The sequence below is a fragment of the Pezoporus flaviventris genome, unplaced genomic scaffold, assembly GCF_033815535.1.
Source record: "Pezoporus flaviventris isolate CSIRO_AGI_PZ_B2104156 unplaced genomic scaffold, CSIRO_AGI_Pfla_v1 ptg000015l, whole genome shotgun sequence".
Classification (NCBI taxonomy): domain Eukaryota; kingdom Metazoa; phylum Chordata; class Aves; order Psittaciformes; family Psittacidae; genus Pezoporus; species Pezoporus flaviventris.
This window is the reverse complement of record NW_026892563.1, coordinates 40,315,119-40,342,644: the sequence shown is the minus strand read 5'-3', so window position 1 is coordinate 40,342,644 and position 27,526 is coordinate 40,315,119. Positions and strand designations below refer to the sequence as shown.

At 50.1% G+C, this 27,526-nt stretch overlaps 1 protein-coding gene across 1 annotated transcript in view; it reads right to left on the bottom strand.

The window, feature by feature from the left end:
• FSTL1 (follistatin like 1) overlaps positions 1-27,526 on the bottom strand; it is a 51,091-nt gene that overhangs the window by 10,631 nt on the left and 12,934 nt on the right. The window contains exons 3-5 of the mRNA XM_061454232.1: positions 2,640-2,744; positions 1,282-1,411; positions 783-815 (exon numbers count right to left, since the gene is read on the bottom strand). Of these exons, the coding sequence (XP_061310216.1) occupies positions 783-815; positions 1,282-1,411; positions 2,640-2,744 (268 nt within the window). The remainder of the gene's footprint in view (positions 1-782; positions 816-1,281; positions 1,412-2,639; positions 2,745-27,526) is intronic.

Genomic DNA, 27,526 nt, shown 5'->3' with positions numbered 1-27,526 from the left:
ATGTTTTATTTTGAACTTCCTTCAAACCACTTTAAAGTGGTGGCCATGCTCTGACACGGTCCGTTCCCTTAAGCTTGTACAAGGGTTTGCTCTCATCTGTCCTAGTGAGTTGATGTAAGCTCCAGCACTTACATGGCCATAGATGAGAAAAGGGCCTTCTCTGATGAAGGACAGGGCACAGCTCCAAAGTTCAGTCTAAGCGCACATGGCAACGCATAAGGGAGAAACCAGGCACGGGGAATCAGAGACTTATCATAGAATCACTTAGGTTGGAAAAGACCATTAAGATTGTCTTGTTGGCTGATGTGAAAGGCAGTCCAGCTGTACCTCCTGACTCCCCTGACAATGTCCTATTCATTATCTAGTGCTGCCTTCCTTTGCACCCATCAGCTAATCACTCCTAAAGCAAAGCCTCCTTTAAAAGAATGCTCTTGGAGCTGGAGACAAGAGCTCCACAGCTAAAGTCTCAAATTCCCAGTGAAGCAGGTGAAAGAGTGCTTCTTCCCTCAGACTAGATGATAAGCACAAGTTGTGTCCCCAAAGGCAAACTGGGTTTCACTTCACCTTGTCCATGCTGAGTCTCTGAGACATCCCAGCATAAACTCTGAAAGGTTATGCAGGAGTAAAGAGCTGGGCAATTGTATTTCAGCTCATCTATCAACTTGGACTCTGCTACAGCTAGTGCAGAGGTATGACTTTTACAGAGCTGTGCAGACATTCCTCCCTGTCTCTTTATCCAAATGTATACAGAGGCCCTGGTCAGAAAGGAGACAACTTCTTACCTGGACTTGCAGCTGGATTCTCAGACTTCTTCTCTGTTAATGGAAAGACAGAAGAGGACATTTCTGATGCAACATGAAACAATACAAAGCTCTTCCCACCTGAGTGCCAGCTCTGTTACAACCATTCCTGTACCTGGCACAGACCCTGTTGATCTAAGCCCTGGTGACTGTCTTCCCACCTTGATCTCAGACCTGCTACAGACTGCACCACTATGGATTTGTTTGGCAATCACTGCCCTGTGCCTGACTCTGGTTACCATCTATCACCAGACCCGATTTCATGGCTTGATTTCAGGCCTACTTCATCACCACAAACTTGCCTGGTGATCCAGACTTCAGTTTGAATCTGGCTATCATTCCCAGGCTTGCCCTGTTTACTCCATTCAGCAACTGTGGGACAAGGTCCTAGGCGGTGAGGCCTCTGCCTTGCTTTGTCATCATGCTTGGCTTCTGACTTTCCCACCCTTAGAGTGTAGCTGGCTCTGAGTGCTGGGATTACCTTTACAGTGGCCATCGTAATCCACCTGGATTTTGGAGCCAGTGAGGCAAGCATCACGGTGCAGCTCACAGTGGTTCAGGTAGGTCTTGCCATTGCTACCGCACACAGGCCTCTTGTGAGGTTTGCATTTCTGTGAGAGAGACAGAGAAGACAACATTTTATCCACCATTCCATGAGAGCCAGGAGGAAGCAGGTGAGTCCCAGCACCAGCCCAACTCAACAGAAACCCTTGGCACAGTCCCCTTGGGGTTTCCAATGGGCTGAACCCACCCATCTAGAAAAACCCACACAGGGAAGTCTGTTGATGTGGATTCTAAGGCTCTGCTTTGTCCCAGCCTCCATAGTCATCAACACCATGACAGGAGCCCCCCTTACAGCAGAGCCCAGCAAAGAAATCAGTGCCCAGCACAAATACTGAGCATAACCCTGCAGCTGCTGCTCTGTATGCCATGGACCTACGTGGAGGTGCTTCTGTGAGCCTGTTCCATGCACCTCTGCTTGCTCAGCTCAGCTCAGTATCTCTTTGTAGACTCTGCTCCACCTTTCTGCATCCAAATGCAGAATAAGCCATCAGCCACGAGCAAACAGCAGAGTCTACAGCAGCGGGAGAGTTCATCGGTGCCACTGCTCAGGCTGCGAGCTTCTCTCTCCTGTGCCTTTCAGTGTGGCCAAGCCTACTCAGAGTAACAGACCCTCTTCCTGCCAACGTGGCATTTCACTCTCCAGTGCCCAGGCTGGCCACATCAGAGATGCAGGCTCAGAGGGAAGCGGGAGCAGAAACAGCCACATGCCCATTCCCAGGAGCCAGGCAGGAGGTTTGAAAGCTTGGGGCAGAGTGGAGAAGGGAGACACTGTGTCTCTACAGCTGGGAAAAACTCTTCTCGTGGTCCCCAGCTCCCTGCTGGATGAAGCTATTCATCCTCACAGCACCCTACCACAATTATTTCCATATTACAAAAGCTGGTTTTTAGTAGGGAGCTTGTAAGCTCCTCAAACAGAACGCCAGTGAGGAGGGGCTGTCTTGGAGCTCACAGACCACTCCCTAGAGCGCTCTCCAAAGCCAGCTGCGTATCAATACCCTACTGAGCTTTCCCAACAAAAGACCTCCAGCCAAGTCTCCCGTGTGTAAAGACCCTGCGCAGTTGCACAAGCTGCGAGCGCCAGACATTATCTACCCTACAGGGCTCTTCCTCCACAGCACACTGGGAAAGGCCCTGCTGTCTGAAGAGCCACTGTTAATCTGCAGCTGCTCCAAAACAGCCTCACTGCATCATGGGATCCTTCCAGCAATCAGAACTCAGGCTGGGGGGTGATGGTGATGCCATGTCCCAGACGCAGACCCCGTACTGTGCCCGTACCTCAATGCAGAGGCAGGTTGGCTCTCCCTTCTCAGTCACTGCACACTCCCGCCCAGCTCCGCAGAAGACATTGGCACAGATCTTGGATTTGCTCCTTGGCTCTTCCTGCAAGATACAAAGTAAGAGACACATTAAGTTACTTAAGTTACTGTTAAGTTATTACCCAGAAGAGCAGCAACACAGCTTAAAACAAATAACACATCTAACAAGATTACAGAAAGAGAGAGACATGAGTGCCATAGGCGGACAGCTCAGTCAATAACCATGAGCAGACACAAAAACGAGGGCTACAGCCCCAGCAACAGAGGGCTTCCTTGAGGTCATTCTCAAAAAATCACCCAGGAGAACTGGAGCAAGAGAAAGTCAAGCACAAATGGCAAGAATAATCTGCCTATGTCAAGGAGTGCTGTCCTCAGACTGTTTCCACGAAGGGTAGGGAGCAGAAACGTCTTTACTTGAGACATTTAAGAAGATGGTGACCATAACCCTGAAGAAAAGTGCGATACCAAACATGCAGAAGAAATCGCCATCAGGCACCAAATGACACCCCATCACCAAAAAAAATCCTGTATGAGCCATTATCTTGCCTTCACTGGTCAAGATTAAACACTTCAAAGGAAGAAACACCATCGTAGATGATTATACAGTTACCTTCTCATGAGAAAATGTCTTCCTTGTCCCTGACAGCCAGCAGTTGGTTTATGCCCTGCAGCATAATTTATACTCTTTACAGTTTTCTCCCAGTCAAAGTCATCACAAGTATTCTTGTTCACTTAACTGTCGACCCCTTTTCCTGTATTCCCAAACCAGTGCCACCCAGCAAGGAAGATGCCACAGGTTAACCACATTGTCAATAAAACCACCATTTACTTCGGTCAGTTTAATGTCTTTTTTCTTTTGTTAGACTTTTTAGAGAAGACCATTCCAGGGATTTACACCTCACAGCCCCTGGTTTAATTCCCTGCTTTCTCATTCAGTTGCTTTGTGACTCTCATTTCATCTAACATTTTCCACCTGTACATTAAGTGTCTGGTTCAGGCCAACTGGCTTCCTCAACAGCTCTGTTTCAGAGAGAAAGGACTGCCAAAAGGAAAAGAATAAGTGGGATCAGTCAATCCCATTTGCTGTGATTCTTCTCACTAATAAACAGAGGTTTTTCACCTTCTCATCTGAGCATTATTCTTAACCTCTGCTCATCTGTGGTATGTACCTTCACGATACACTTTGGAAAGCAGGTGATCAAAAAGGAGCAGAGTTTGCCGACGAGCTAGCATTATCACACACACAACAACAAATGCTGAGCACGTCTTTTCTCCTATTGCTTCTTTACCCTCATTTTCTTCTTTTGTTGTTGGTTTTGCTTTTAAACCACAATTTCACAGCGAGTTGTTATCTTTACTGAACTGTCCACAGTGACAGATCATCTGCTGAGTGACCATTTGCCCTGGCCTTCAGAGTATTCCGTCTGCCGGCCTACTGCGCAGTCATCAAGACCAAGAAGGTCTTTTCAAGGCACTGCGTAGTGACAAACACCCTTCTAAATCTCCGGGTATGTTCCTCTCTTGCTGCTCATCCTGTGTTATCCTCCTTGTGCCCCTTCATCCTCCTTTCACATATTGTTTCTGAGCTATGAAAGACTCCTTAGGCCTTCTGCTGCATCCACCTCTCTTTAGTTGCCTTCTGGAGGAGAGCTGGGGTAAATGTTGTAGGTGGCTTCTGGGGTGGGATGGAGCAACATGAGCCCTTCACTGCACAGAGCAACCCCACAGAACTTGGGGCAGGAAAGGAGGAATAACAAAAAGTACAACGGCAAAACAAGTTCTCCCAGGCTGGAGCCTGAACAGGGCATTCATGCACCTGACATGCACTGTAGCACCTACAGGATGACCCATTTAAAGGGTTTCAAGCCATGTTTCCCTGAGCCGAGGACCAGAAAAGACCTAGTCACAGCTTTGAGCAAGGTCTGTAATCCAGGCGCCTGGCAATAGATGGCAGTACTCTGCCTCTCCTTACCCATGGTCAGGCAGGACGGCTGCCAGCAAGCTCTCAGCCGTGCCCATCGGTGCCAAACCCGGCTCCAGCCTCCCAGGCAGAGATTTAAAGGCACTGCTACAACCAGGCCAGCCTCAGCAAGCATCTGCAGGGACCTAGCTCACTTGCAAGACTCCTCTCCCCACACCAGCTCGCTGGAAACCAGGCCCAAGATGCAGCAGCCATCCTGCATCCACAGCTCTTCAGCAGTGCCAGAGCCCAGGAGCCATCCCACAGCTCTGCCACTGGGACCTGGGCAAGGTTCACCACCAGCACAGCCTCTGAAGACAACCTGCCTCCTGCCAGGCTACAAGGCCATGTTACTCTTTGTTTTCTTGTTAATCAAAGCCATATGGTTTGCTGTTTGATCCTTCTTGCTGCCTTAAGCTATCCTAGGCTGACAGTGGGTTAGAGCTGGCTGCCACATCTTCACACCCTGGGGCTTTGCCAGAGAAAGGAAGGAAGGAAGGAATCAAGTTGCTCTGCCTGCCTGTCCTCTTGCTTTGGCACAGGTTACTCAGACACAGCTTGCTCATCCTCCTTCCCAGCAGCAGCAACCATGGCAGGAGCTAGCAAGCTGGGTGCTGCACTTTCTCCATCTATGACCTAAGAACCATAGCCCCTTATACTCATGTGCCCCACTCCCAGAACTCCCAAGACCCTCACCTCCTTCCTTCAGCAGATATTACCTCCCCTACCCTACACCTACCCCACTCTACACCAGCTCCCTGACCCATTGTGGCTGCTTTGCAGGTCGAGGTGTGCTCCTCTGCTGTTGCAGACCCTGCCTTCGACTCCTGCAACAGCCAGGAACCACTTCTGTCCAGCAGCCTGCACACAGATGAAGTTAGCAGCTGCTACCACTTGGTACAGCCACACGGCTTTGAGGTGGCTCATGGCATACCGGAGGCTGGGAGCTCCCTCTAACAGCTCCCAGCTGCCTTCCCAGTGAAGGCCCAAGTCTCCTGTAACTGGGAGTGTAATGGAGACAGTGGTGGATGAATGGATGAGTACAGTGGGTGTCTGTGAATGAGGCACTATCTTCACTCCCAATTCTCTGGGTACCAGGCAGACAAGTTCCTTGTGACAGACATTCCGATCTTAGCTTGGACCTCATCACGTTTGCTCTTTATAAAGCTCCATCTGCTGGAGTGACCTGAGGAAGCTGGGCTGGCAGCTGCCACTTCAATATTAAATAGCTTGTCCTTGCACGTACCAGGTAAAAGCTTGAACATACAAACTGCAAAGGTTTAAGTGCAAGATCACAACACAAAAAAGACTCCACAGTGTTCCAATGTCATTATCCTTAAAGGAGTTCCAGGATTTGTGGGCTGGAATCATGGTTTTTACACCACATCTTCCCTGCGAGCTGCTATTGCCTTTCCTGTCACTCTGGACTTGGGAAGTGCCACTTGTCCCTGTGCACAGTGCGCTTGGAGGGAAAGGGCAGAGAGTCATTATGGGCTGCTGCACAAGGCTTCTACACTGCAAGACACGACGAGGCAGTTCCTCTCTTCTGCCTTGGGTGAGCTGCCCAGGCTCTCTCTCTGTTCAATTACTCCTCTGCCGCCTGGAGCCTCTGCCACAGCACACTCCTGACTCTTCACCCCGCAGCCTCCACAGGGGCACAAGCACCCCAAGCATCTTCTTGGGCAAAGACCATGGAGCTGAGGGCACGGAAACTGAGGGCAGCCAGGCAGCACCAGTGTCAGGTATGCACAGCCCAGCCTGCCTGCTGAATAGGGACGGGAATGTACGCTGCTTTCCAAGAGGCACAACCCCATGGATGAAGGGGTCATGCATGCAAGTGCCAAGCAGCTCTGACCTGACAGTGCAGCAAGCCGCATGCACTGCTTCTGCCTCAGCTTCCCAAGGAGCAAGGGGGAAAACCAGAGACGTTTCCAAGCACCCACAGGCGAGAAAGCTGGCGATGCTGGTGAGAGATCACCATGGAAACCAGCAATGCAGGGCCTCAAGGTGGAGAGCTAAAATTAGGCAGCGGAAAGGGCTGTTTCTCATCTCCAGCAGCAACTGGCACTAGGTACCTGGACCCCAACACAGCGTAAGTGCAGATGTTGGTAGCACTTCCAAGCCCCTGACTGTGGCGTGGCTCTACACAGCAACACATGGTGCCTTGTGGGGATCTGCATGGGGTGCCAAGGTCCTGTGAGCTGCCCTGCCTGCTCCACGCTGGTTGGACTCCATGGGCACAGTGCGGTGCCTGCAGCAAGATACATGAGTAAGTGCATGCACAAGGGAAAGGGGCACCATGGCTCCTTAGCTTTGCACGGGAGCTGCTCATTGCACCTCTCCCTTGTGCACTCCCTGCCCTGGGCCCTGTGGAGCCACAGCTGCCTGGTGTTCCCTGGTGGAAATAAGGACGTTCCCCACCAGCTTGTGGAAGCTGAGGAACAGCTCAGCAACAAAAGCCCTCTGTAGGGAAGAACACACTTCCCCCTGCAGAGGAGAGCTGGGCAAGCAGCTGCACGTCCACTCCCCAAAGAGAGCAGCAGGGATCTCTGACATTACCTGTGCTCTGAGAATAGAGCAGGGAGATGGCCCTGCTCCGAGGTGGGGACTCATGTGCTTGAGAACAACCCCTCACATTGCTTTTTGCCTTTTGCACGCTCTCCTGTACAATATCTCCTCTTGGAGTTCTCAAAAGCATTTTCCTCAGCAGCCCACACTGCATTGGAGAAATACTACCTGCCACCTTGCTTCTGCTGATAAGAGTGAAAAGCTTTTCTGCTATCTGCAGCAACTTCTTTCTCCTCTTTTGGCATCAGGTTTTGGATATGTGTAAGATGACCTGATCCCTCACCTAACGCTCAGTGCTGTTTGCTGTAAAATCAAGGCTTTGCATTCTTGCTCTGCCTGATGCGCAAGGAAATCAAAGCGCTCAACAGCTGAAGCGTGGAAAGCTCCTCCAGGAGGCAATGCCATGAATCATACAAACTTGAGTACCACAGACAAAACTAAAGGGCAGCAAAATGATGCCTGGGGTTGCAGGACTTGCACAGGTTCTCACATCTCAGAGAAGGCAGCAGTAAAAGCAGGGACGAAGATTTCAGATATACCAGTACAATTCACAATAGACTTCTTCCACACAGACAGGAAGACATGACCTTGCAGCTCTGTATTTCAGCCAGTCCTCCCTATGTCTTCCTGTCCACATCTCTTCCGCCTGTTTCCTGCCATGACTGACACAGGAGTAGGGATAGAAAGGGTCTCTGAATGTGCCAAGGTACCACCTGTAAACAGCAACTGCCTGCACATTTCTAAACCAACTCAACATCCAGGCACAAACCCCAGCTCTGTGTTCAGCCGTTGTCTTGGCAATGATTTCTTCAGTTGCAGACACAAGGTGATAGATCAGTGATGCAGAAAGCCGAGATGAGAAGCTGTGTTTCCTGACTCCCAAACCTCTCTCCTCTCCTGCTGTGTGGCTGCGAGGGAGAAGCAGTATCCAAACAGAGAGGGCTGGGCAGCAGAGCAGCGCAGGGCGGGTCAGTGATGGATGGCACTGAGGAAGGATGTGGCTCCTGCATTTCATTCCAGTGCCCAAGTGCTCCTCTGGGTAAAGCAGCTCTTTCAGCAGCATGCTCTCCCGTAGAGGCCTGGGGAAAGCAGGTCCAGGTTCACCCAAGGGCAGCCAGGCACCTCCGGCCACTTGTGCTCAGTTTGTGCCGTTGTTCTGGTTTGTGACTAACAAGGAAAGCGCTTGTGCCTCCTCAAAACCCTGACCCAATTCCTGCGGCAGCTCCCTGGATCTGAGGACACACTGGTGTGACAGGGCGGAAACGTGGCAGCAGCGGAAACAGAGCAGATGAGCATGAACCAAGCTGGCACCCGCGATGCTGGGCTTGCCATAAATAGGTGAACACTGCAATTTCTCTTCCTTAGGGCTATTGCCTTAGGACATGTACAGACTCTGGAAGAAACCCCACAAAATTACTTTTAAGTCTGACTTAGAAGGTTTAATTTGCGCTTGTCAAAGTAAGATGGAGATAAACCCAGCATGCAGGGACTGAACCCATCTGATTCCCAGTTCAGCTCTCCAATAAAACCCACCTCCCAGGACATAACCACTACCAGGATGGTACAATGGGCTGTGGAACGATCCATATCCTCTACTCTGGAAGGATACCTACTATCAGAGGTTGCTGGATCATCAGCTGCACCCTTCCTCTGTTCTGGTGTTATCTGGTCCCAAAGTGGCACTCTCTGGAGCTCCCTCTCCCCTTTGCCTCTGGGAGGCACATGGTACACATCCTGCTACTCAGACCAGCAAAGGTATGGATGGGCAGCTCATAAGGCTTGAAAACATGCTGTCCCCAAGCTAGTTAGTTAAAAAGGAAAAGATGCTTGTCAGGCTAAGTTTGGATCAGTGCTGGATTCCCCAGGAGCCTGTGACCAAATGCATTTGACAGTGTTCCCAATGCCAACAATCTCCTGTTTGAAAGGTGTCAGCATGAGGTCTGTGCTGGATGCAAAGGGGTCCAGTGCCATTAACACTTGAGGATTCCTCCTCCCCCACATCCCACAGACATCCTGCAAGCAGCAGAACTAATGAAGCCCAGTTTCCAGCAGCTCTCTCTGCACAGCCTGTTGTCAGCTAGTTACAGGGCAGTGGATAGAGTCCATTCTCAGGGGGTCTTTGCAGGCCCCTCTCATTAAGCCAGTCACCTGGAGTCACAAAACCCCATTATCTGGGAGGCCTCCACTGCTTTATCAGCTGGGGCGGAAAACAGGCTGAGAGATGGAAGACTCAGTGGAGGCCAGGGGCAGACAGGCAAGCACAGCCAGCCTGCTGTCACAGCTTTGCTTCCTAAAGGAACCAGGCTGTAATTCCTTTGCAGAGCCCCACAAAACACCTCTCTGGCTCAGCAGGCTGCTGCTTGCAGCCCTGGGGGCAGGTCCTCATTCCAGCTCCCCCATGCTGTGCTCCCTCCCAATTCCTTGTGTTGGAGAACAGACCCCATCTCTCTTCTGCTTTCATCCATCCCTCAAAGCTTCCACCACTAAATTCAGCCATCCTGACATAGTGCCGGGAGCTGCCGCCCTCCCCATGGGATGCCTGCCATAGAGGAGCACATGCCCCAGTCTATCGATCCGCACACCCAGACACCAGTCACCACCCTTTCCCCCTTCCCAAACCTTTCTCTGTATCTCTTCCTATTCTCAGCTGACATCCAGGTGCTGGCTCATTAAATGCAACCCCCTGAAGGCTTCTGAATGCTTAAGAGATGAGTATTTAATGGCAGCTGACCTGCACTAATGGGAAACAAGCCAGAGCCTTCACCTCTGTCCATGCTGGGAATCAGGGTGTGTTCCCAGAAAACCTGGATGCAGAGACAGGCAAGAGAGGAAGAGACCTGCAACTCCCAGGGGCCAGAGGAAGGTCCCTCTGCAAAACCCGTACCTCACCCCTTTGTGTGCAATCCCTCCTGCCTTGCTGGTTGCTCAGTCATGAACTGACCGTGCCCATCATAGCAGAGCACTAAGCAGGAGAGCACTTGAGGCTCTAACCGACCTTTGATAAAGATGGCCCATGAGTGACCTCTGCATGGGGCCATGGAAAACCAGCATTGCTTGGGGAAGCCTGCTTGTGGGAATTTGTCCATGGGTCTAGCAGGGAAATGGAGATGCAAGGCCAGGCTGGATGTGGTTCTGGGCAACCTGACCTGGCTGAAAATGTCCCTGCTCATTGCAGGGGGCTGGACTAGATGAGCCTTGCAGGCCCCTTCCAACCCAAACCATTCTGTGATTGGGTGTTTGATGCTACTACTGCTACAGAAAAAAGAAGACTGCGTGGCAGTATTGCCCTGCAGAGGCTGGGGTGGATACAGACAGCTCTGCCTCCCCACTGACCCCGGTGGGTACACATGGCCTGACCCCCTGACAGGGGCTGCAGCCCTAACACACCAGCCGGGGCTATCTCATGTCCCACAGTGAACAAGCAGAAGCTGGTGCTGCACGGAAAGGGAAGCACGAATTGAGAGGAAGGAGGCTTTTCTCCCCATAACCTAACCAAGGGGAGAACGGCATCTGCCAAACAGCTGATCTCCAGTGCAGCGTGATGCTGCTCACAGTTACGGAGCCAGGCACAGCTCTCTCAGGGGATCCGCTGCGTGAGGACTCTTTTAAGCTGGAAGGAATGTCTGTGCTCTGGCCCCCACAACCTCATATTTTCCACCACAAGGCAATGACTGGTGAGGCCCCATAAGGGGAACAATGACTTGAGAGTCCGGGTAAGAGGAAATCTCTACTGCAAACAAGTCTGGAAAATGGCTGCTGTAAGGAAGGGAGCTTGTGTCTGACAACGCTCTCCCTGCTGCAGCCCCACTCTGCTGCTCCCCCAAAACCCCTCTTTGCACTCAGAGCCTACAAGTGCAATGACCCCAACCTGCACTGTCTCTTAGCACTCTTCCCTGCAGCGCTTCTGGAAGAAGGGGCTCGATCCCCTCCTGCTGCATCATGCAGTGAAGCTGCCAGCTCCTCGGCAGCCACCAGGCACTTTCTTGCTAGCGCTGGCTCCCAGCAAGGCACAGAGACAGGAGATCAGAGCCTGAATTGCACATACCAAACCAGCTGGAGCAGCTTCAGCTGTGAGCAGGGCAGAGCCAGTCCCACAGGAGAAGAAGAGGTGGTGCTGCTGCTGCACTGCGGCTCCCCGGGGAGGCATCCAGATAATCGTGTTGTATTTAGGTAAGAAAATAACTCTGGTGCACAGGGAAGGATCTCAGTGCACATGAAAGGCCCTAAACAAAGTCAGTCCCACAGGACTTGTGGGATGCGACTGGTGTCATCCTCCTCAGGGGAAGACTGGAAAAGAAAGGCCTGAGGGAAGGGATTTGCTCAAGAGTGACCAGAACACAGCAACTCCCTGGTCTGGAGCCAGGACCACTTTGCAGTCTGATACAAGAGTCACACTCCTCCTTGGGGCATGACTCTCCTTCCCAGATCCCAAGTGCCCTGGACCAGGCTCTGTTTCACCACAGCTGTGCTTCTGGGAACTACAATTCTCCATCCTGTTTTGTTTAAGACACAGGAATAAAACCAAGACCATTTGTGACTCCTGAATTCCAACAGGAGGGGGTTATTCTTCATGTGGGTAGCACATGGGACAAGTCACAGCACTTTAGGAGTAGCCAGAGGAAGTCCTAGCCCACAGGAGAGTGTGAAGGAGGAGCTCCTCCTGAGGGGAGGCAGGCAGAGGTGAAGCACTGTCCCTGGCCTCCAGATCGGAGCAGAGCTGTGGAGTACCGACTCCTCATACTTAAACACAGATGCCATCACCTCTCTCCTCCAAGCACACCGGGGCTCAGTGGTAAAAGGAAGGTTATTCTCTCAAAGGCATGCTCTTCCTCCTGCAGGACACAACAGCCCAAGTCCATATAGCCCAGCACCAGAGTCCTGAGATTATCTGCCTCATTTTGGGGTGCACTCGCTCAGCAGCCTGCACTCATTACCCAATCTGAGGCAGTTCGTGCCAGATACAACCTCAAATGTTCCCTTTCAGCCCCTGAATCTGTAGTAACCCACAGATCTGTGGCGTGGTAATCCCTCTTTTTCCATCCTTCTCATTTCCCGCACTCGGAAGTCCCACGGATTTTACTGGTCCTGCCAGTAAGTTTTGTTGCCTCTTTTTCCACCCAGCTGGGATGATTTATTCCTGAATGGGATCCAAAGCTGGCACATTATTCAGCCACCACCTGGCTCCAACAGAGCAAAGGGAAAAGTGAGCTGAGCAGTTGGAGGCAAATTAGGATTTACAAGCCTATGGCATCTCTTCACCTCTTCCAGTAACTGGATACACAAGAGGAATGTAGTGTGCAGGAAATGCTGAGGTTTACCAGCAGCCTCTGGCTTCTTGCAAAAGAGACCTCGGTAGTTTCGTTCCCATCGCTAATGCAACGGATTTGATGACCCCTCTTCCCAGCTCTGCCCCTTGATCCTTCTCTACCCTCCCCTTCTACCACAGCACATCAGAAGAAAGCAATGGAAATCGCTATGCAATTGGAAGGAAGCACTGAGTCAGCCTCGGAGTGGGAGGGAGGGTGAGAACAGAACTGGACATAAGCCAGTTTTGTACTTCCCATCTTCTCTCTAGCCTTGGTCAAGGGTTTGCTCAGCTCCGTGCTAATGAAAAGCAGCTTCGAGGCTGCTCCACCCAATGGTTCTGCTGGAGATGGTTCTGCAAGAGCCGGTGCCCAGGGGACAGTGCTCTCTGTCACAGTCACTCCTTTCCTCTGAAGCGTCTTTACTACGTGAATCACAGAATCATTCAGGTTGGAAGGGACCTCTGGAGATCACTAGGTCCAACCCCCTGCCAAAGCAGGGCCACCCAGAGCAGCTCACACAGGAACGTGTCCATGGTGGGGTTTGAATGTCTCCAAAGAGGCAGACTCCACAACCCCCCTGGGCAGCCTGTCCCAGTGCTCTCACACCCTCAGCGTAAAGAAGTTCTTCCTCATGTTGAGGTAAAACTTGTTGTGGTCTAGTTTATGGCCACTGCTCCTTGTCCTGTCGCTGTGCATCACTGTAAAGAGTCTGGCACCATCCTGCTGGCACCTGCCTTTGACATACTGATCTGTATTGATGAGATCCCCTCTCAGTTTGCTGTTCTCTATACCAAACAGGCCTAGCTCCCACAGTCTCTCCTCATTGGAGAGATGCTCCAGACCCCTGAGCATCCTTGTGTCGCATGAAAAATCATGAGATACCTTTTACATAAGTGGGAATAGTGAGGAAAGGTCAGAATTAACCCCATTATTAGGCATTATTTTGTCTAGACAGCTTTTCTTGGCCTGCAGTATTGACAGAGGATTCCCTTCCTGAAACATATAGTCAGGAACAGTTATCAGACTAATGGGGAAACCTGAAAAAAGAAGCGAGGTGAAACAATCCTGCAAGAGGGGAGACGTTCAGAAGGCTGAGGAACTAACCTGGAGTCTGCTTATCAGTGGTACGTCTACTAACAAGGCACAGCTCCATCCAAGGTTAAACTGTGTCCCTGTAGGCAGAGGGAGCTGAAGGCTAGACTGCCAAAGCTCTGGCACACTACTACCTTCAAAATGCAAACCAGGAGTTCAGGAGGTGCGAAGAAAGCTCTCCAGGTTCTTGTAACCTCAGCTTCTACTCCTGGAGACCTGACAACCAGCAGAAGAGGATGTCCCTACACATCTGTACTGGAAAGAGGAGAGGAAAAACACTGCTGTAAAAACTAGGTGAAAATCCTGGTTGGGAGAGGAACGTGGAGGGGGCTGCACAAGCATACAGACTAGCAGGAGAGATGGGCACATGTTCTTCTCTGCTCTCAGCAACATCACATCAGCAACAAACCCCATTAAACCGCAAGGGCAGTCACCCTGCAGCCCCACACCAGGACCAGAGAATAGAAGTGCTGAGCATTCAGGCCCCAGCACAAGGGGAACTGTGACCCCTGAGTGACAACCAGCTACTTCTTTGCAACTCCTGCTGCCCCTGTTATCCCCTAGAAAGCCTCCAGCCCAGGCACCAGCACTGAAACGGTCCCTACGTGGAGCTAACACCATTTCACACCTACCCTGAAGAGGCTTCCCTCTGCGACAGGGAGAGTGCTGTAAGTCTCTCTGACTTGATGGCTGAGCTCTTCACTGAGATAGCCAAGAGGAAGCTCTGATAAGGTGAGAAGGCCATAAGAAAATTGGTATCATCACTGCAAAACACACTATAAAATCCAGTCACTATGGTAACTGCCACAGCTGGGAGGAAAGAAGAAAACTTCCCAAGTCTGGGGGTTTTCAGCCTTCCATGGGTACCCCAAGGATGGGTATTGCCAGAGGCTATAAGCACCACTGGCCCTCTGCCCCTGCACTGCTCCCTGCAGCTCATGCTGAACCCAGTGCTTGGCCAAACACCAAGGCTTTTTATTAGGCAAGCTGTTTGTGCTTACACTGGCGTGTCCTCATGGGTCCCCCGTCTCGTTCCTGATTTAACCCAGCATAAAGAGAAGGGGAACAGGAAATAAACTATGCTGTGTGGGCTACCAGTAAGGAAGATGGATGGTATTTCCCTGACACCCTCCGAACCTGTCAGCTTACAATCTGTTGCTCTCATGATACACCTATTACAGCTATGTTGCCTCTCACAGCAGTGGAGCAGTATATAAGATGAAGGGGAAACATAATTGAGTAGTGAATAACCTCTGCTGTGCTCATTAGAAGTGGCATGTCCCACATCCATGCATGTAGTCTCAGGGAAGCAGAATCAGTCACCCACACCTCACCCAGAGCAGAGCTCTCCTTATCACCCCGTGGCCCCTGTGCCAGGCTGACAGCACAGGCTTGCCAGCATTTGTAGCCCAAAGGCAGTTCCATGATTAAGAAACAAGAGAAGTGATTACTGATTTCCTGTCATTCCTAAATAAGGCTGGGACACACTTCTCAGACAGACAGAGCTAATTCATCACGAAATGCAGTTTGAGGTTGACCAGAACTATGTGGAATTTTGTGCCTGGTTCGGGGAACAGGGTCCCCTCTTAAACACTCAGTCCCGTCCCATCGCTTCTCATCCTTCAGTCCTGAGGAGCCTGCACCTGTCTCCTGGCTGAGTTCTCAGTGGAGACAACATTCCTCACCCTGCTGGCACTCACCAAACCCAGTGGCAAGCTAACAGGTGTCAGGTCTGCATGCAGAAGCTCAAACAGGAGGCCGACATCTGCACTATGGTGCAGGGATGCTCATGCTCGCCTTGAGAAGCGGAGTACCCAGGACTCACGCAGAGACAACACGCCGCTGCCTACAGCTGGAGAGCGGGTACCTGGGTCCTCTTCCCAGGTTTCATTCCATGATGGGCAATTTCAAGAGACTTGCTGTTGTTGCCTATACACACAGCCAGAGGTGACTCAGATTGCAGAGGCATAAAGGACCTACCTGAATGCATCACTGCACTACTTAAAAATGGGGCTTTTGAACTTCGGTAGCCTATCTGGCTCCAAACCACTAAGGGCAGGCAACCAGTGCCAGCCAGGTACAATGATGACAACACAAGCACTTGCCTGTCTTTTCTCACTGCTCTGGAGACAGTAGCGAGGTGTCAGGGACTTCCTATGAACTTCAGTAAAGCCCTGGTCTAGAAGGAGAGGGCTCCAAGCCGCGCTAGTGACCCTGAGGCCCTGCACACCTCCCACAGCCCTCATTCCTAGAAGAGGGATCACTGCTTGAATCGCCTCCAAAAGCACGAGCTATTCTCTAACACTTCTTGAGCTCTTCCCAGGATGTTTTGCTTTCTGCCCTGTGGCCTGCCCAGTCCACGTGTCCGAGATGAAAGGCTGAGAGCACACACAGATGCCCTGACGATTCCCGGCTCGCAGGCTTCCCTCGAAGTAGCTGCGGGTGCACCGTTGGGAGAGGGCAAACCCATGCTTGCAAGGTCCCAGAACAAACCTCTCTGCTTTGGGGCCAGCAATGATGCCCTGGGGCCCCCTTCTAGCCCAGCAGAAAACAAGGCAGCTCATCACCTCCTTTCCCCTAAGGGCTACAACAGTGTTAAGGAGACACAGTGCAAAATGTAGATGGCACGGTGCTATCTGCACGCAAACCTGCTTAACAATGTACGTTTCTCCTCTCGTTTGTCCCTCCCCATGGCTCCCATGGCGTGTTACACACAGAGCACATGAAGCACCACCAATAGGAATGTGTGCTATAGGAAGGAAATCCAAAGAGCACTTATGGTCTTGGACAGAAATGTCAGGATTTATGCAACACTGCCACAGCCAGCAAGACCTTGAGGGGCTGCAATGCACACATCTGCATGTGCCCCATCTTCTGCACAAGCCAAAACAAATCCCCAACCCCAGTCACTGGAGACTGGCTTGCTCACAGTTTCAGCCTCATTGAGATGCCAAAGGCAGAGTCTGTCAGTGGTCTGGCAGAGGCTCAGTCCAACATACTGTCCCTACCAGTGGCTCCCACTTAAATTCTGGCACTGGTGCAGGAGCTCAGCCTTAACCCTCACAACCAACAAGAGAAGGGGCCTCCCTGCTTCTGGCTTATTTCTGCTGCCTTCCTTTTGGCCCTCCAAACCCACCCCTTCTCCCTGGCAGGGTGAAGCTGGCACATCAGGAGATCTGAATGCAGCTCCCAAGGATCACACCAGCCTGTGGCACATGCTGCTGGCAGATAAGCTCAGAGCCTGGCTGGTGGCTGCAGCACTCCCTGCCTTACCCAGCAAGACAAGGGATTGAAAGCACTGGGCTGTTACAGAAACCCACAACAACACACTGAAGAATGGAGGGGAAATGACCAAACCAGCTAGATCCAACAGGAAAAATCTCAGCCTCATTGAAATGAGGGGTGAAACTCCCCATCCTGGGGGGATAATGATGCCCTCTTGCTTCACGCCAGCAAACCACAGGCCCACCAACAGACTCGGGCTGGGGACTGCTTAGAAAACAGTGGGACTTCCTTAACTAGCCATTATTCCCATTTTGTTGTGAGGGAGTCACTGTTGCTGTGGCTCGCCTGTCCCTGTTTTGAATGCCTGAGAAGCAAAGTCTGTGCTGTTTGTGGGTATCATATGGTTTGAGGCAAGTGCTCCCCTATTTCCCTCCACTGTCATGACCCAGAAGTGGACTGAATTAACTGCATGCACATTCTCTGTGAGTGTATAGGCTTCACCACTGCTGTATGCTCACAAGACAGATTACAGACAGTAAAGGAAGATGGAGTAAAGAAGTGTCTCTTTTTGAGTGCCCTCTTTAGAGGGGTTCTTTTTCCCCACACCTCCCCAAGATAATGATCAGCCTTGTTTCACACCACATGGGCGGTCAAATGGCTCCCTTCCACACCACCTCACAGAAATCACAGCCCAACAAACAGGGGCTTTGTGCCATCTTCTCGATCACCAACAGAACCCACGGCTGCTATAGGAACTGGGGTTGGCACAGCTCTACCCCTACACCCCAGCACTGCTGAGCCTCGGGATCCCTGGCACCATCCTTCCTAGCTCCAGCCTTGCCATGGATGAAGCAGCCCCGGGCAGGCGCAGCAAACACACCCGTCCAGAGAGATCTGCCGCATCCCTTTCACACCACCACTGCAGCACGGAGCTTCAACAAAGATGCTCCTGGCAATAAACTCAGCCCTCTGGGGTGCCTCTCTGCTACACAACCCTTCCTGCTGTCCACTGGCTGTTTAAATTAACTCTGAGTGCCAGACCTTCTGCTGGTTAGCACTGAACTTCCTCCAGCTGCCAGCAGCTCCCAGTGCTCTGTGTTGTCAAACTGAAGACTTGCCTTTTACCCCCCTTCATTGATTTGTATTCCCGTACCTTTGCACTGATGGAACCTTCAGCCTTCCCAAAGTGTTCTGGCAGTCACAGTCTTTGAATCCTTCCTAATGTTTTGGAGTAATCTGGAGCAAGAATTTGGAGTTTGGTTCTTTTGGTCAAAAGGAAACTTTAACTGGACCTCCCCCCCCACCTTTTCTTTTGCAGCCATGATCCCTTGGCCATCGTGCCTGCATTCTCTCAAGAGAGGTGAGAAATGAAAGCTTTCATCTTATTTGTTGCTCAGAAGTCTCCCTGGAGACAGAGAAAAGCCTGGGTGCCACCACTTGCTGGTGAAACACAGAGACAGGTCTAATCGTCCCCCCCTCGCCACCACGCTCTGGCACCCCCCTCCCTCCCTGTCCAGGGGACTTGTCTGCTTTCCCAGCTCACTGGTCCTATGACCTCCAACAACACCAACACTTGCCTTTGCGTGACACCGCAAAGCTCCCAGTGGGATCAGACACATGTAGGAAGCACACAGGGCTAGGAAGCACCTCTTGAGTCTCCAAGTCCATCTCCACTGCTACCAGTGCTCCCTCCGCATACAACTCCCTACATGATACTGATTAAAGGATGTTATTTTTTGCCTGTCTCACACCCATTGAAAGGCTGGGCTCAGTTATAAGCCTTCCCCTATTGTCAAGGCTGTCTGTATTCTTGGCCAACTCATACACATTTATTCATACTGGCATAGGAATAAATTCTATGCTTCAAATTAAAGCATAGGAATTCTGTAACTTAAACAGTACACTTCCCTCCCTGACATTTCATTCCCTTGCCCTGCCCTGGCATAAGGAAGGAAAACAGCAGTAACAGATGTCTGTCTTAATAAATAACGCTCTTTCATAAAAGTAATCTCCCTTTTGATTGTTATCAACACTTTTGCAGCAGCATGGGAGCCAAAAACCTTCCATTACAGTGGAAATTTGAGGGACAGGCCAAACCAAGGGTGAAAATATGCAGTTTAACACCACTTTATGGCCAGAAGAGGGCAAACCCAAAAAGCTTCAAAAGTGAATGTAATGTATTTTGCTACAATGCAAGCTTAGGCAAGATTACAGTCAGGACAGTAAGCCCTGACCACCAAATTCCTGTTCCTTCCAAGGAAAAAGAATCCTTCACACAACAAGAAGTGACATACAAGATTAGGGATGCAGACAGAAGGTTGAAGGGATTTGCTCTGGATTGAATTAGCCTAGGAATGAACAGAAGATCAGCTCCTAATGTAAGGCAGCTTTAGTTGTGTTTCAGAGAGGGAGCAGACCCCTCCAGAACCAAGTCCCCTACTGTTCTGGAGCTGATACCCATCATTATTAGCTATGCTGTTATCTTAGTGGGCAGCTCAAAGACAAAAGGCTGCATTTTAAACCCTCTCTTGTAAACCAGGGCTATGTTTAGCCTGGTTTCTAATTGCCTGTAAACCTGCAATTAAAACCACCATGCTGCAGGCAACAATCGCTGTGGAAGCCTGGGATCTCATCATGTACCTAAGCATTCGTGGGGGACAGGGCATGTGGAGGGCTCAGGAGCAATTCCTGGGGAGAGGCAGGAGAAGGAGGGTAGGGATGCTGCCACAGGCCAGCTCCCATCTGGCTCTCCCACTTTGCTCCCCTACCTTTAACTCCCATGGAAAGAAACAATCCTTTTTGTGCAGCCTTTTGCACAATCTCTTCAGCGGGCCACACGCTCCTCCTCATTCCTCCAACAGCCCTTGAGACCCTGCTTCCCAGTAGGCTGGTTAAGCACAGAGGGGTTGGTACCCACAGCACCACTTCACCTCCTGTGGTGTGGGAAGGCATCCCACGCTCCTCACCAGCACGGGGACCTGACTGTGAGGAACTGGAAGCCTCCAGCACGTCCTCTGCCTCTGCTGGCACCTCCACCAGCAGAAGGCAGCAGACCACACAGACTTAGTTGCCTTCTCAGAGATGAAGAATGATGCCTTCAGGACAAACTCGAGGCTTGTTTTGGAAATGCGGGAGGGATGCAGATGATGGAACAGAGAGAAAGGGAGGGAGGCTGCATTGTTGCCTCTCCACTTTTGGCTGCTTTTTGGGTAAATAATGGGTTTCTCTCTCCAGGGCTGCTAATCAGCTCTCAATGCCCCCAAAGCAAGCAAACAGCAGCACAATAGGAGAGCCCAGAAATAAATACAGTTCATTATAAATTCATTTTGTTTTCATTCCATTTTTCCTGCTGGTAAAAAATTTAGCTAAAAGCACTAAGCACTGTCTTTTCCCGGCAATCTCTGCTGGCTGCTGTCTAATGCAACAGAAAGCTCAGCTTTTGACAGCATAATGGCTCTGTTATGAAAAAAATACAATTATATTATTTCCTAAGACAAGTTCTACAGTATTAAATGTCTGAGCAACACAGCATTGTCCTTAAAGCTGCTGGTGAAGGCATTTTACATGCAGAGATAGAAGAAGCAGCTTTCACGGGACATGTATGTTACTGCATAGATCTCCACTGCTCAGATGTGCAGAAGAGATTTTGTGGTGGGGGACACAAAACTGAATCACACAAGATTTTGCCCCTACGCTACTTGCAGTTGTGTCATCAAAAACTAGAAGTTGTAGCTGTCCCAAGACTCCTCCACGACATGCATCAAACTGTATCAATTCATCAGTGTTAGCTCATCACCATACTGGTGCTTCTAACAAACTCATTAGCAATAGCTAAGACTACTAATCCAGGAGTAAGGAGAAAGGGCTTAGAGTGCTAAATGAAGTGAATTCCTAACAGATATCACAGTAATCCTGCATGTCTGGGCTAATCCCAGCAAAGCTGCTTGAAGTTCAGCCATTGACAGGAATACCCCCAGCCAGCAGGAAAAGCCATGGATGGCTGAGAGCAACCCCTTCCCTGAACACCAGGCAGAAAGGGCAGCTGGAGGGTATTGGTGGTTCTGGGATGGGCACAGAGTGATGAGGCTCAGAGCCTGCACTTACCCCAGGAAATTCAAGAGTGCCAGGCTCCAGTAGGAAAATACTAGGCACACAAGTTATCCGTGCTATTGAAATGGGAGCAGGGCCACCATCGTGGTCTGCAAGCTCTCACACACAGTTTGGGGGTTAGCACAGACCACTGGTAATCAAGAAGTAATTCACACACAGCCACTCTAATTAGGAGGTAAGAGTTTAAGAGCATAGGTGTGGGTCACTGTCTCACTTGGGCTCACAGTCAGCAAACCTCCCCATGCATTTTCATTTATGAATGCAGACATTGCCAAAGCCATGGCAGAATTCAGCTACAACCTGCGAGGAGTCAAGCATCACAATGGGAAATGTAGTAACAGCCGATTGTTTTGGCCTGGCCTCCTCTGAAGGTCTTCACAGAAAGGGAGAGCAGTCAAGCGAGCTGATTCACAGGAACCAAGGTGTCACCCCACATAATGGGTGGAACACAATGCTTAAAAGCAGCCTAACCCTTCCCCTTATGAATCCCTCTTTGCTGTTGCTGAGAACTTTGCTAGCACTGAACTGCTCAGGTTGAAGTTTTCCATGCCAGGTGCTTGCCTCAGGCTGCCTTTTCCTTTTTGAAGTGTCAACAGGGAAAGATCAGTGGCTTCCAAGAACAAGATGAAGTTGGTCTGTCCGTGCCTGATGAACTGTAAAGTTGTTATGCTTAGAGAGCACAACAGTCCTCAGCACCTCTGCAGGAGCCTGAATTTGGTGGCAGACTCACCCTGATGCTTCTTATTTAAGGGGTTCTTACTTAAACCACAACATAGCCGTATCACCAAAGGCTGTAGCAAGTGTGGGTTCGTGGAAATCACCAGCTTACACAGAGCTGCTGACCTTCCATCTGTCCGATTACTTCTGAAACTTCAGTCCCTTCTAAGAGCAATCCTTCCTCTTACAGCTCACAGAGCCTGGTCACACTGCCCAAACACTAGCTGACCATGACGACCAAACAAGCTCTCTTCTGGGACTGCAAGATTTCACAGGCAGCTGCTGCTTGGGGCACAGCATGGAGAAACAGCACGGAGAAATGAAGTGAAAAGCAGGGGACTCCATCTCCCTTGCAGGTCATCAGTCATTACAGCCAGCAGGGTGGATGCCAGAAGGAAAGGGTCATTTAGGACAAATAGTACAAGGGTGGAGAACTGAATCAGCAGATGTTTTGCAAAGAGGCAGGCTCCAGACACGACTGAGACTAGAGAGAAGAGGGCAGGGCAGGTATGGCATCATCATCCCCTAGAGCTAGATCCCAGTGTGGGACCTGGATCCTTTGGCAGTAGGTCTTGGTGTGTGCTGTATGTTCCCTCATCAAGCCATCTGCATGGTGGGATCAAGGTCAGAGTCTGATGAATACCAGCACCAGCCCAAATGCACAGGTACTACAAAGCCCAGGTGGCTGGTCTACTGCTGCTCCACTGATGAAACTGCTCTCCCTTTCAGTCTCTCAGTAAGGAAGGGATGTGGATCCAAGGGCCAAACAAACAGGCAGCTCCCAACTCATCTCTGACCTTCAGCTGCTTTTTTCTCTATCTTTTCTCAAGACAGAAGCACAGCCTTGTGCTCTCAGCAGTATGGAGCCACATCTCTAGACAGAGCATGAAGACCAACTGAGGTAATGGCTTCACTGCTTGGTTTTGTCTGTAGCAGGAGAGATGCAGTAACAGCCTACCTTACAGAGGTTTGATGACAGCTTAAGTAATTAACCAGCAAATGCTCTAATGGGCTGAGATAGACAATGCAGCAGATGACAAAATGTAATTACAAATGCTCTGTACCACAGAGGCAAACAGTCTTGAGGACTGCCAAACCATCCACAGCCAGAACTCAACACTACAGGTCCCAAGTCTTTTCCTCCCAAGCAGCAGGACAGCACACCGCTATTGTGTGTCACCACCTCCTAGAAGGGCCAGGGTCCTTCTGGGCAGCTGGGTCTTGCCAACTCAAGGCACTGCCTCCAAGTGCCATTGATCACCCAAGCAGCACAGAAATGAATTGCTCATGGCAGCTGAAGCTGCTGTCAGTAGATTTACACCCTGGAGCTCACAGCAGCATGGGATGGGGGGCATCCAAGGCAAACAAAGGTGGTGGAGCAAGGTAAGTGACAAGGCAGTGCCTCATACAGAAATAAGCAGTACCTGCACAGCAGCTGTTCCTCCCTGAGCAGTGAAGGTGATTGTACCAGACCTTGAGAAAAGTCCCAGAAACCTGAAAGTTGATAGCAGCAGCAGAAGCCAAGATTGCTGCACAGACAACAGACTTCCAATTACCAAAGGCAGCTCTGTTGGCTTAGGAGCAGGTTATTTCCATGGGGTTCTTCTGCTCATTTAACGATCACAGGTTTTGTGTGTATCTCTTTTCCCACATAACAGCAAGAAGGCAGACATCAGGAATTTTTGCTAGGCCTCCTAATCAAAGGGACTATCTGTGATGCAAACACAACCGTACCGATGCTTTCACCACAGAGGTTCCCCCTCTAACCTTGCTTGAAAGCTATCCAGTCTGCCAAGGCAAAATGTTCCCCCCAGAAGTATGATGTTCACTGATGCTGGAAACACTTCATGGTATGGAAGGGAAACAAAAGCCTTCAGCCTCACTGGAAGCCCAGCCCAGAGCACCGGCCTAAGGCTGCCTGAAACTATCCTCTATACTATACATGTCTTTGGCAAGCTGAAACTTGGTGCTTTACATGCTTTATGTCCAAATCAATCAAAGCCAAGAGGAGCACGCTGACTTTGGACATATTTTAAGTTAAACAAGCATAAAAGACTTGGCAAATTTCCCTTGTTTAATGCAGTATAAACCAGTTTGGGTTTTGACAGAAAATTTCCCATTTAATGAAAGTGGCAAGAAAATGAAGAGAAGGTCACACTGTTTTTGCGGTTTCAATTAAGCACAGGACAGCCGCTGCCTCTGCTGCACCATTATTACCAAAGTCCATGTGCAGAGTTAAGTGGCTCTTTTGCAGCCAGGGCTGCATTGGGGAGGTGAGAGGAGATGATACCTTCACACTGGGGAGGTGAGAAGGCCATTACCTTCAGAGGGGAAAAACTGAAATCCAGCAGACGTGAAACTGAAGGTTTCAGACTGAAGGCTTCAGAAGGCTGCCTCCGGCAAATCCAGCCGCAGCAGTTTAAGACATTAGCTTGCACAGCTGTCTGCCAGCCTTGGCTGTCCACCTTGTCGGCCAGCCAGAATTTATTGCTCCTCTAATAAAGTCAGCAGAAAGAAATACATGCTTGTGTCTCAGCCACTACAGCCTGCAGCCCAGTGGATCAGACTGAAGTGCTGATGATCACCGGTTTTCAGTGAGATTGCAGACTCGCAGCTGTACAGCCAAGGAAGGGAAGAGCAGACAAGAACAGAACAAAATGTCTCCCTCGCTGTGAAAGGCTTAGAAAAGCCTTGAAAGAAAATGGGCAGATAAAGGGGCTAAAGAACTTATGAAAGATATTTATTCTACAGAAAATGCGGCACCCTTTGCTGTTGGAAAGCCTGGTTTGGCTGCCTACTGCCCTGGGGAAGGGAACTGCAGGCACAAAAGACAAAGCCAGGTTTGCAGAGTTATCACCACTGCTCATGCCCTGCTAGCCCAGAGCCCGCTCAAAGAGTAGGAGCATCCTCCATCCCCTCCAGCTAGAACCACATATAAAGAAGCAGAGTGTTCTTCTGACCCTAAGACCTGCACTTCTGACACTGCCCTCCCCTGTCCCGGGCTCGGCCCCAGGAATCACATTGCCTGAATGTATAAGCAGTTTATTTTTACAACTCCTAATGTAACCAGACCCTCTTCTCCTATGTAGAGATTGCAGTGGTAAAATGGCATGTGGCAGAAGAAATTAAGATACGAAGCTCAGAAGGGACAATTGGTTTCCTTTTTCAACAAAGATATAAGAAACCCCAGGAAATTCACACACCCAAAGCTTTCATTAAAATGTATTACTAGAGCTGGCTGTGACCTAAGCACACCAGGAAATCGGTGGTAGCCTTTTGACTACTGAGAACAAATTGCTTAAGTACGTATCACTGTGTATGTGTGGAAATCATTCTCATGTACAGGTACTTGCCCTGCTGAATAAAGCTGTACTAGATGCTACCTGTACAAGCATGCAGCCTAGAGGAAAGAGAATGTGATCTGTTTCACCCCACATGGTTTTAGAAGTAGCAGGTGGCATTCTAGCAATGTACTGAGCCACAATAAACAGATGTAGGGGGCTGCAGGCCACCCAGAGGATTGGCAATTATGGGAATTGCAATACCATGGCAATGGAAGGTTCAGTAACATAACACCGAACTTCAGGGTTTGAGTAAAACCTCTTGGTTTGTTTTCCAAAGAAAACAAATGATACTTTTTCAGCTCCCCAGTAATGTGGGTTAGGTCAGTTAGTTCTGGGGTTTGCTTGTTAATTTATTTCAAACATCACCCCCTAGCCCCAAGAAAACCCAATACCCAAAAAGGCCCCAAAAAGCTCCTTGTTGCAGCTCTAACAGCTCTCCTAGAATAACACTTGCAAAACTTGCCCCAGTCCTTCCATGCCAAACTCCCAGACCCTGTGAGGGTGAGGACACTTCAGGTGAGACACACAGCTAAGATACCAGCTCTAGAAACTTATCTCACAGAGCAGAAGGAATGGTATGCACGCGCTCCTTCAGCCTATGGCAAAAGCAAGATAAGGTAAATAATCTTAACCAGCAGTGAAAGACTTACTGCAATCACAACATCTAACGTCTTTATCAAAGCCTACGCGTATGCAGCTCCTGGCTGTACACTCCTGCTTGCGCTGGAAGCGCTCTTCAATGCACTAGTCCCTTCAGTGTGCTAACCCAGAAGAAAACAGCCTTGACTACAGAGAGGCTAAGTATCTTACTGTTAACATGAGTGTCTACCATATCTGTGCTGATCTGTAAGAGCTTGTCATTCACGGGGCCTTGACATGGATTCTCACTTCTGTGTGTACCACCCTTACCATGCAAATGTTACTTGCTCTTGGCTTGGTACCCTTGACTCTGTGAAACCTACACATAAGCACAGCCTCATCTCAACAGTAATCATTCACACAAGAAGCCTTTAATGCTGCAGTCAGCAACTTCAAGTCCAGGGTGCAGATGAAAAATCAAGTGTCTACAAGGAACACTTGTCTGTGGCTTCTGGCTGCTTCCTTCTCCCCTCTAGGAATGAATACTTGCTCTACAGCTAAGGTATCCAGGCTGGTTGTGAAGCAGCTCTTGATGTATTGCAGTTCACTGCTCCATCCACCACTGCAAAGCTGACCCAAGTTCAGTTGTCAATGAACACTGCGCCATAAGCAAGTCACGCTTTGTGACCTGTCTGGTCATCCCTGCTGCATGATGGCAATTCCAGCCAAAGGGTGAAGCAGATGCCTGGGGTCACAAAGCACTTCAACTGCCCAAGTTTAATTCTCCAAGTGCTTTGTTATAGTGAAACACAACTGATTTTCATGAGCCTCGCATCCTCCAAAACACCAGCACAGCCCTGCCATAGGGACCCTGTTCCTTCTGCCACATCAATGTCCCATTATATCTTGACATTTTTTCCCCTTCTCATGTGTCATCAAACACACGCTTTACTTTTGCATGCTCCATGTATGGACTTCACTGTATTTCTTCATCTTACCCGAGTTTCATAACTCTATCTGAGCCAAGACACTATAATTTGCCCCCTCCCCATTTCCCTATTGGAAATCATGCAATTGCGAAGAGATCGGACTGCACTAATCCTGGGACAGCAGCCAGCAGTACACAGTGTGCCTGGCTTTTAACAGCTATATCATATAAAAAATAATGATGCAAACATGGGCACTCCTCCCCAAGACATCCTGGTGTTTTCAGTAACCTCTCAGGGACACAGAATGCTCCTGTATAGGACAGAGGCTGAAAGGAACAAATCTGCGACTGCTGTGAACAGCTGCTGACTCAGCGAACAGCCCTAGGTCTGGAAGCAGAGAGCTGTCTGCACGATCTCCCCTACTGTGTGAAATCGGTGCTTCCCAAGGCATGAACTGCACCACATTAACACCTAAATGCAGTCATGGGGTAGAAAGCTCTCCTTTAGGAACCTCATGCACGCATGTAGGACCAGGAGGATCCTTCGGTTCCACCAAAACACCCACCTTGAAGTACTTGTGCCCAGATCCCTGTCACCATTTAGGAGACTGACTCCCCTGTTGTCCATGAACCTCAGGCTATCTGTCTTCAGTGCCCTGGGTTTCAGTGGCTTGCCCAGTACTACAGGAAATCTGTGGGAAGCAAAACTGAGCCTTGCAACTCCTGCCAGGTAAGCCCATCCCCACCTCTTTGCCAACCACTGTAGTTGTTCCATGACACAACCCTGCCCATGTACTGCATGAACATGAGCAAAGACACAAAGCCCCCCTCACGCAGAATTAAACTGATGGATGCAGAAGCATGTGTCCTTCTGTCATGGTACCTTGTGTCCTTGAATACTTCACCTAGTGCCCTCTGGAGTCCACCTCTACAATAAGCAAGCATGACAACTCCCTGTCCCTCTACTCGACCCTGGAGAGGCCACATCTGGAGTGCTGTGTCCAGTGCTGGGCTTCT